Source organism: Oncorhynchus keta, chromosome 7, assembly GCF_023373465.1.
Source record: "Oncorhynchus keta strain PuntledgeMale-10-30-2019 chromosome 7, Oket_V2, whole genome shotgun sequence".
NCBI classification, from domain to species: domain Eukaryota; kingdom Metazoa; phylum Chordata; class Actinopteri; order Salmoniformes; family Salmonidae; genus Oncorhynchus; species Oncorhynchus keta.
Window position 1 is genome coordinate 32886219 of NC_068427.1, and position 10020 is coordinate 32896238.

Consider the following 10020-nt stretch of genomic DNA (forward strand, 5'->3'; position numbering starts at 1 on the left):
GTACTGTTTCATTACAGTATAATTGTATGTACTGTTTGATTACAGTATAATTGTTTGTACTGTTTGATTACAGTATAATTGTTTGTACTGTTTCATTACAGTATAATTGTTTGTACTGTTTCATTACAGTATAATTGTTTGTACTGTTTGATTACAGTATAATTGTTTGTACTGTTTCATTACAGTATAATTGTATGTACTGTTTGATTACAGTATAATTGTTTGTACTGTTTGATTACAGTATAATTGTTTGTACTGTTTCATTACAGTATAATTGTTTGTACTGTTTCATTACAGTATAATTGTTTGTACTGTTTGATTACAGTATAATTGTTTGTACTGTTTGATTACAGTATAATTGTTTGTACTGTTTCATTACAGTATAATTGTTTGTACTGTTTGATTACAGTATAATTGTTTGTACTGTTTGATTACAGTATAATTGTTTGTACTGTTTGATTACAGTATAATTGTTTGTACTGTTTCATTACAGTATAATTGTTTGTACTGTTTGATTACAGTATAATTGTTTGTACTGTTTGATTACAGTATAATTGTTTGTACTGTTTCATTACAGTATAATTGTTTGTACTGTTTCATTACAGTATAATTGTTTGTACTGTTTGATTACAGTATAATTGTTTGTACTGTTTCATTACAGTATAATTGTTTGTACTGTTTGATTACAGTATAATTGTTTGTACTGTTTCATTACAGTATAATTGTTTGTACTGTTTGATTACAGTATAATTGTTTGTACTGTTTGATTACAGTATAATTGTTTGTACTGTTTGATTACAGTATAATTGTTTGTACTGTTTGATTACAGTATAATTGTTTGTACTGTTTGATTACAGTATAATTGTTTGTACTGTTTGATTACAGTATAATTGTTTGTACTCTTATATGGACTGTATCCAATATTGATGTTACATTTGTTGAACAGATACTCCTGGACCTGTGGGAGGATTTGAGGTCTGTGATGTGACAAGCACCGGTTGTCAGCTGTCTTGGCTCCCTCCGGATAACGATGGTGGCTGTCAAATCCAGAACTACATCGTTGAGAAACGTGAACTCGAAAAGAAGACTTGGTCAAATTGTATCAACGACTTGAAGAAAACAAGCTTCAGAGTCACCGGCCTCACAGCTGGCTGTGACTACTACTTTAGAGTTATGGCAGTCAATAAATATGGCATTGGTGTTCCTAAAGACTCTCCAAAAGCCTACCTGACAACTGATCCTATAAGTAAGTGCACTGTTACAGTATGACTTATATTATAATTAAATAGTGGATAGTGTAAGTGGATTTTATTGTTTTGTGTTTTGATTCACATAAATATCACATTTCTTTAAATAGGTGAACCTGATCCACCCAAGAAGATGGATGTCTTGGAAGTGACAAAGAACAGTGCCACTCTGGGATGGCTGAAACCTTTGAGGGATGGTGGAGCTAAGATCAATGGCTACATGGTTGATTACAAAGAGGATGGCGAACCTGAAGACAAATGGACACCATATTCCGTTGTTAAAGACTTAACCATTGTAGTCGTTGGACTTAAAGAGGGCACAAAGTACAAGTTCAGAGTTGCAGCAAGAAACGTGGCTGGAACCAGTCTGGCAAGAGAAGCTGAGGGACTATTTCAGGTCAAGGAGCAGCTGAGTAAGTCACAAATATATTTTTTTAAATCCCAGAATTACCTTGTCTGGATTTAGTTTGGTATTCAAAAAAGTTCCTGTTGCACACACCTTTTTAAGTCCTCATTTTAAGAACATGTTTTCCTCTCTTTTTTAGTGGCACCAAAGATCATCATGCCTGATAGTGTCACAGTAAAGGCAGGAGAGAAAATGAGAGTTGACGCTATTGTGGCTGGAAAACCTACACCATTCTGCAAATGGAGGCAAGGAGCCGATGATCTGTTGACATCTGATCGTCTCATGGTGCAAAAGTCTCCAAACTGCATTTCACTCATCATGAAAGATGTCTCGAGAAAGGACAGTGGTTATTTCAGTCTTTCTGCTGAGAACAGCACCGCCAAAATAAGCCAGATCCTTAGAGTCGTAGTACAGGGTAAGTTTTATTGAGGAAACTCGAAATAGTTGACTAACACACTGCCAGAATGCATAGCCTAAATGGATGCTGTTTGTACATGTCTTCATTCACAGATAAGCCTGGGCCTCCTGATGCTCCCCTGGAGATCGCTGAGCTTGATATTGATGCCTGCACACTTCAGTGGAACCAACCCAGTGAGGATGGTGGAAGCAACATCACTAACTACGTCATTGAGAAGTGTGATGTGAGCAGAGGAGACTGGGTCATAGCTTCTGGCTCATGCACCACAACCAGCTACAGAGTTGGCAAGCTTACCCCTGGAATGGAGTATGGCTTCCGTGTCCGAGCTGAGAACAGATTTGGCATCTCGGAGCCAATCTATTCAGAGAAAATTATCGCTAGATATCCCTTCGGTAAGTTAAACAAGACAAGGTATAAGCATGGGCCCCCCCACCACCCCAAAAAAGCTTATTGTACAATGAATTATGACATTCTAAGTAATCTAGGCCTCGATTCAATCAGATCCGCTTTAGCCAACATCCACATAGTGGTTATTTTGACGTGTCGAAAGTGGAACTGTGTTATAGCTGTCAATTTCACAAGTGGCTCCTGGCATTATACCCAAAGTGGACATTGCCATTGGCTGCATCAAACCCATGCAGCCTTGTTTACAAGTTCGAACACTGGAAAGTGAGATGTAATCTACACCTCGTTGATAGAAAACCTCATTATTTTGAAATTATTTCTATATAGCCTACATCTTCTTGTTCTGAACATCTAACGCGAGTGGGGCGGGTGTGGCTTTGTGACAATGATCGCAAGAGCAGCTTCTCATTGATTTGACGGCTCCTAGGCAGTTCCACCTCCGCCATCGCCAGAACATTCGTTATGCGGGTGTCTACTGTCGCCGGTTAACGTTGATCGGATTGAATCTAGGCCATATTCTGTTTGTTAATCTTGCAAACTAACTCCACATTCTAATTCCAGATGTCCCAGGCGAGCCCAGAAATCTGTGTATCACGAAAGTTAAGAGTGAAGCAGTGTCTCTGTCCTACGAGACCCCATCAACTGATGGTGGCAGTCCTCTTACCGGATACTGCATTGAGCGTAAAGAGAGGAACAGCCTTCTCTGGGTAAGAGCAAATGAGTCCGTTGTCCGCGGACTTGAATACAACTGCACAGGCTTAATGGAAGGTCTGGAATATGCATTCAGGGTGTCTGCCCTCAACAAGGCCGGCCAGGGTAAACCAAGCAAACAGACTGACTGGGTCACAGCAAGAACACCCATCGGTAAGTTATGAGCATGTGATGTGCGGCTTACCGTGTCCCTCACTGGCTTTGAAATCTGCAATCTGTCAATTAAAACTGTTGTCATTTTCTTATTCTAGATCCACCTGGGAAACCTGAGGTAATGGATGTGACAAAGAGCACTGTTTCACTTGTTTGGACTCGTCCCCAAAATGATGGAGGTAGCAAGCTCATTGGATACTATGCGGAGTACATGAAGATTGGTCAAGAAGTAGAGAAATGGGTTCGCTGCAATGCCAACTGCCAGAACGTCAAAACAGAAGACTATGTTGTAACTGGCCTGGAGGAGGGAGCCCAGTATCACTTCAGAGTTTTCGCCAAGTCAGCAATCAACATCAGCTTGCCTTCTCAGATCTCAGATGCCATTCCAGTGTTTGCAGAGAATGGTAAGGCACTGCGCCGTCAGAACATTGACAAAACAAAGTTTTTGTTTTTATCCATCTAATGACTAAATGCAATTTTTTTAATCACAAAATGATTCAAAATAAATGTGGATGCATGGTCAACACAGACCTTTTACTTGATGTGATGTGTCTCTTGTTTCTCCAGTTCCCCCCAGGGTCGAGCTGGGAGTGGACATGAAGAACATGATCATAGTGAAGGCTGGAGAAAATGTCTCCTTTGATGCAGTAGTGTTTGGAAAACCACTGCCCAAGGTTACATGGAAGAGAAATGGTGTTCCATTGAAACTGGTTGATGGGATGAAGATGACACAGAAGAGACACACACACATTCTGGAATTGTTCTCTGTAGCAAGGAAGGAGTCTGGAGAGTACACTATTTTAGCTGAAAACCCCAATGGCACTAAATGTGCCAATATTAAGCTCAAGGTTCTAGGTATGCGAAATTATAATAACAGTTAAACTAAATGTGTCTTTTTATTATTGTGCACAAATTCCAAACTGATGTTGTAGCTTCATGCTAATACATTTTATTTTTGTGTTTGTATATACTCAAACTCTTTATAACGGCTCGAGATATGTTAGTGTGATGTATATGAAAGTGTTTGTGATGGTCTGCAAGAGAATACAGAATACAATATTCATATATTCAGAATCAACTGTTGATGTGTAATATCATCTGTGTTCTCCTTAGACAAACCCGGCCCACCAGCCGGAGTGAAAGTCACCAAGGTGTTTGCGGACCGTATTAAGATGAGGTGGGAGCCACCTGTTGCAGATGGAGGCTCTGAAATCATCAACTACATCATTGACAAACGTGAAACCAGCAGAGCGAACTGGGCTCTGGTCACCTCCAATATCAATGGTCAACTGACCGATTGCACAGTAGATAAACTCATGCAGGACCATGAATACCAGTTCAGGGTCAGTGCTGAGAACCAGTATGGTATTGGAGACCCCATCCTCACTGACCCTGTCATGGTCAAGAATCCATATGGTAATATTTTAAACATGTTTGAATACACATTTCTATATTTTAAAAAATAAAATATATATATATATATTATATATCATATTTTAGTTTGATTGCGCTGGAAACAGTGGGACTTCTTCTACTTGTGCAATGTTTAAGTGTTTTCTTCTTCTCCTTCTCTCTCTTTCTCTCTCATTTGCAGATGTTCCTGGTCCTAGTGAGCCACCAGTTATTACCAACATTACAGCCAATTCTATGACTGTAAGCTGGAAAGCGCCTGCTGATGATGGTAAAGCTACCATTCTGGGTTACATGGTTGAGAAACGTGAAGCGTCAGAGCTCAACTGGGCTAAAGTCAACCGTAAACCAGTGATTGACAGGAGCATAAAAGCTGCCCAGCTCTCAGAGGGATCTGAGTATGAGTTTAGAGTGATTGCCATGAACAAAGCTGGATTTGGCAAACCAAGTGATGCATCCAATGCTGCCCTTGCCGTGGATCCTGTGTGTATGTATAACAACAACATTTGCTTACTTAAATCATTAAGGATTACATGTCCCAACACTTCTCGCTGACATTCTCTTATGTTCTTCCATCTTCAGATCCACCTGCACCACCTGCTTTCCCTAAAGTTGTCGACTCAACACACAGCACCATTAGCTTGTCTTGGACCAAGCCTGCTTACGATGGTGGTTGTGAAATCTTTGGCTACCTTGTCGAGTGCAAGAGAGCTGATGCAGCAGACTGGACGAAGTGCAATGTGCCCAAAAATCTGCAAGAAACCAAGTTCCTGGTTACTGGTCTCATTGATAAAACAGAATATGTGTTCCGTGTCTTTGCTGTGAACAAGATCGGATACAGCGAGCCAAGTGAAGTTCCTGGGAAACACGAGGCCAAAGACATCCTGAGTACGTCAACATTATCAGAAAACTCTCAAGTCTGTACAGAACAATTACTAATATAAGTAACGCACACAATTGTAAATAAGCATGTAATGCACTACTATCTATTCAACTAAAATACATCCATGTCTTGTCTAACTCTCTACTACTTTCTATTTTAACTTGTAGTTGCTGCTGATGCTGAGCTGGATGCTGACCTTCGCAAGGCACTGGTCCTGAGAGCCGGAGTCACAATGAGACTCTATGTGCCACTGATAGGACGTCCCCCACCCAAGGTGGTGTGGACCAAGGTCAATGCCAACCTCAAAGAACGAGCAGGAATCATGATCAAAACGACCGAATGGGACACCCTTATGTACATTGAGGATATCAACAGATATGATGCTGGAAAATACGTTTTGTCTCTTGAAAACGAGAGCGGAAAGAAGTCTTACACTATCGTCGTGAAGGTCCTAGGTAGGCTATGATTCTTGTCTTAAGATAATATTATTTTGAGAAACAAAATTTGGTTTTACCTTCTACATAATGCCATAAAATAATATAATGTATTATTTTTTCTGTAGATACTCCTGGTCCACCACTGAATCTAATTGTGAAGGAAACATCTCTGAACCATGCATCCATCGGCTGGGATCCTCCTCTGATTGATGGAGGAAGCCCAGTGAAGAGTTACATTGTTGAGAAGCGTCTTGCAGAGAGAAAAGCATGGTCCTGTGTCATAGCCGAATGCCCCAAATCTACTTTCAGGATTCCTAACTTGGAAGCTGGACAAGCCTACTGTTTCAGAGTCTTGGCTGAAAATAACTATGGTATCGGAGAAGGTTGTGAGACTGCCGGAGTTGTAAGAGCTTCAGGTATGGTTTATTGGATGTGATCATGTGTTTTTTTAAACTATTAGATGTTAAATGCCATTTGTTAGTTAGATTTTTAATAATCAAATGACCTTGTTATCTGATTTCAGAACTACCTGGAGCAGTTATAGATTTTAAGGCACTGTCGATCACTAAAGATTCCATTCATATTGGCTGGAAAAAGCCAATCAGTGATGGTGGAAGTCACATCAGTGCTTATCTTCTGGAGCTTCAGGAAGGTGAAGAGAAGTATACGGAACTAGTGAAAGGAAAGGTCATGTCACATATGATGGTTGAACTTAAAGAAGGAAAGGAGTACTCTTACAGGGTGAAAGCAATAAATGAGTCTGGAGAGGGACCACCTTCGGAGCTCACTGTGATCGCTAAAGATCAAACCGGTAAGTCCAGTAGTCCAGTGTTAATTAGCTAGGCTATTAATCCACTTGTAAAATACACCGGAGACAAAATGCATGGCCATTTATATATATATATATATATATATATATATATATATATCTATTGGTAATCTTCAAGTTTTTTTTCAACTGTTCCTAATATTTCTAGCATAAATGTGTTCTATTTTAGCATTATGTTACTGCACTTATAATTTTATCTGGTTCATAGATTAATAAGCATTGTGTTCCTAACTTGCAGTTGCACCTGATTGTGACTTGAGTGGCATCCCAGATCTGTGTTATGTTGCCAAGGAGGGAAGCACAGTCCGTATCAACGTCCCTATTGTTGGCAAACCAGCTCCTTCAGCCATCTGGAAGAAGGGAAATGTTTCTCTGGGAGACAGTGGAAGAATGTCAGTTGAATCTACACCTACTTTGACAACTTTGCTCATCCGTGATTGCCAGAGAGGTGATGCGGAAAATTATACAATCCTGCTAAGAAACACTGCAGGAGTCAAAGAAGCAAAGATGCAGATAAAGGTGGTTGGAAAACCAGGAATCCCAACAGGACCATTCAAGTTTGATGAAATCACTGCCGATGGAATCACTCTGGAGTGGGGTCCACCAAAGGATGATGGTGGGACTGAAATATCCAACTACATTCTGGAGAAGCGGCAATCAACGGCCAACAAGTGGGCTACTGTGGCCTCCGCTATTCAGAAGAATACTATGAGAGTTACCAGGCTCCATGATGGTACTGAATACATCTTCAGAGTGTTCGCAGAAAATAAATATGGAGTTGGAGAATGCCTCAAATCTGACCCAGTGGTGGCTCAGCATCCATTCAGTGAGTTCTTGTCATACATTGAAAATATAAAATAAAATGTTTGAAAGGAAGAGTTATTAGGACTTCAGAAATCTGTATTCATCAATAGTTTGATGATTGATTGATATATGTACTATATGGCAATAATTTCACGAAACTGAAAACATTCTTGCTTCACCAGATGTGCCTGATGCACCTGCACCACCAGAGATTGTGAGCATTCGCCATGAGTCAGCCATTTTAAATTGGACTGAACCTAAAGAAAATGGAGGCTCACCAATCACTGGTAATTATGCAAACAGTATTTTTAGCAATCCATAGAATTTCCATGGACTGAAAGGAAAATGGACATGGACAATGAACTATTCCAGATATTATTGTTGAAAGCATTTGCTGAATGGTAAATAATAATGTATTGTTGTTATTATTATTATTATATTTGCAGGCTATCATGTCGAATTCAAAGAAAGGAACAGCTTGATGTGGAAGAGAGCCACTAAGACCCCTATTAGGGTAAAGGACTGCAGAGTGACTGGACTGATTGAAGGCCTGGAGTATGAATTTAGAGTCATGGCAATGAATGCGGCCGGTTTAGGAAGGCCAAGCAGGGCAACAGAACCAGTCATCGCCCTTGATCCAATTGGTACATGTTTTCATTGTCTTTCTCTTTCTGTCCTATTGATATCATATGAAATCCTTCAACATGTTCTCTAATCTTGCTAATCTTGCTAATTTACTGGATTTTTTTTTCCCTCCACAGATCCTCCTGGTAAGCCTGATGTCATCAATGTAACCAGAAGCACTGTAACACTTATGTGGACTGCACCCAAGTACGATGGTGGACACAAACTGACTGGCTACCTGGTTGAGAAACTGGAATTGCCAGGAAAGACATGGATGAAAGCAAATCATATCAATGTCCAAGGCCTTGCGTTTACTGTGCAAGACCTGGCAGAAGGCAGCAGCATGGAATTCAGAATCAGAGCTAAGAATGCAGCTGGCGCAATCAGTGTTCCTTCAGAGCAAACTGATACCCTTATCTGCAAAGATGAGTATGGTATGTTTTTTGTTTTTTGTACTTCAAAACAAAGCCAATAGAATAGGACATGGAAAGTAGCCTAATTTCTCTTCCTCATTTGTTCACAGAACCACCAAGCATCTCTATCGATCCAGACATGAAGGAAGGTGTCTCTGTCAGAGCTGGGGACACCATTGTGGTATCTGCTTCCAAGATCCTTGGCAAACCTCCACCTACAGCTGTGTGGTCCAAGGCAGGAAGAGAATTCAAGACCTCAGATATTGTCCAAATCACAAGCACTCCAACTACTTCAACGTTGTCTATTAAATATGCCAGCAGGAAGAACACTGGAGAGTACACAATTACAGCCAGCAATCCTTTCGGTATCAGAGAAGAACATGTTAAGGTCAAGGTTCTTGATATCCCTGGACCTCCAGGCCCCATTGAAGCTAGCAGTGTGTCAGCTGAGAAGTGCACATTGACATGGTTGCCACCAGAAGAGGATGGTGGCTGCGCAATCAAATCCTACACACTGGAGAAGAGAGAAACAAGCCGTCTTCTCTGGACCAAACTTGCTGAAAATATCTTTGATTGCAGATTTGTTGCAAACAAGCTTATCAAGGGCAATGAGTACATCTTCCGTGTGTCTGCAGTGAACCAGTATGGCACTGGTGATGGAACACAATCCGGCCCAGTCAAAATGGTTGACAGCTTTGGTAAGTTGCATGAATATTCAGAATATTCTATTGACGGTACTGTAATTATTTCCACATCATTGTTAATATATTTTGCTCCTCCTTTTCTCCAGGCCCACCAGGCCCACCCGGAGTCCCAGAGATTGACAATGTCAGCAGGAACGCTGTCACCATTTTCTGGAAGAGGCCAATTAAAGATGGCGGAAGTGATATTAGAGGTTATCAGGTTGAGAGGAAAGAGAGAAGAGGAATGAGATGGGTGAGAGCATCGAAGAAAACGGTCTCTGACCTACGTTACAAAGTACAAGGACTCACGGAAGGTGTTCAATATGAATTCAGAGTAACTGCAGAGAACAAAGCTGGCTTTGGGGAACCAAGTGAACCATCTGCCCATGTAATGACAAAGGATATCGTATGTAAGTAAACACAAAGGGTAATTTTCAAAACAAATTATTTATTCCAGGCCGTCATTGTAAATTAGAATGTGTTCTTAATTGACCTACCTGGTAAATAATGAAGGTTAAATAAAAATTTAAATAAATACATGTGAATTGTATAAAATGTATAATGGCTTCGTGATGAATGTTATTATGAAGTGAAACC

The 10020-nt window shown here is 40.4% G+C and overlaps 1 protein-coding gene across 2 annotated transcripts in view; it reads left to right on the top strand.

Moving 5' to 3' along the window:
* Positions 1-10020, top strand: part of LOC118385847 (titin) — a 181846-nt gene that overhangs the window by 127430 nt on the left and 44396 nt on the right. For both annotated transcript variants that reach the window (XM_052522661.1, XM_052522662.1), the window contains 19 exons: positions 947-1246; positions 1358-1660; positions 1793-2068; positions 2164-2463; positions 3038-3340; positions 3439-3744; positions 3908-4195; positions 4454-4756; positions 4935-5237; positions 5333-5638; positions 5801-6088; positions 6196-6486; positions 6594-6881; positions 7138-7725; positions 7886-7990; positions 8150-8347; positions 8465-8761; positions 8851-9438; positions 9531-9833. In XM_052522661.1, coding sequence (XP_052378621.1) covers positions 947-1246; positions 1358-1660; positions 1793-2068; positions 2164-2463; positions 3038-3340; positions 3439-3744; positions 3908-4195; positions 4454-4756; positions 4935-5237; positions 5333-5638; positions 5801-6088; positions 6196-6486; positions 6594-6881; positions 7138-7725; positions 7886-7990; positions 8150-8347; positions 8465-8761; positions 8851-9438; positions 9531-9833 — 5934 coding nt within the window. The remainder of the gene's footprint in view (positions 1-946; positions 1247-1357; positions 1661-1792; positions 2069-2163; positions 2464-3037; positions 3341-3438; positions 3745-3907; positions 4196-4453; positions 4757-4934; positions 5238-5332; positions 5639-5800; positions 6089-6195; positions 6487-6593; positions 6882-7137; positions 7726-7885; positions 7991-8149; positions 8348-8464; positions 8762-8850; positions 9439-9530; positions 9834-10020) is intronic.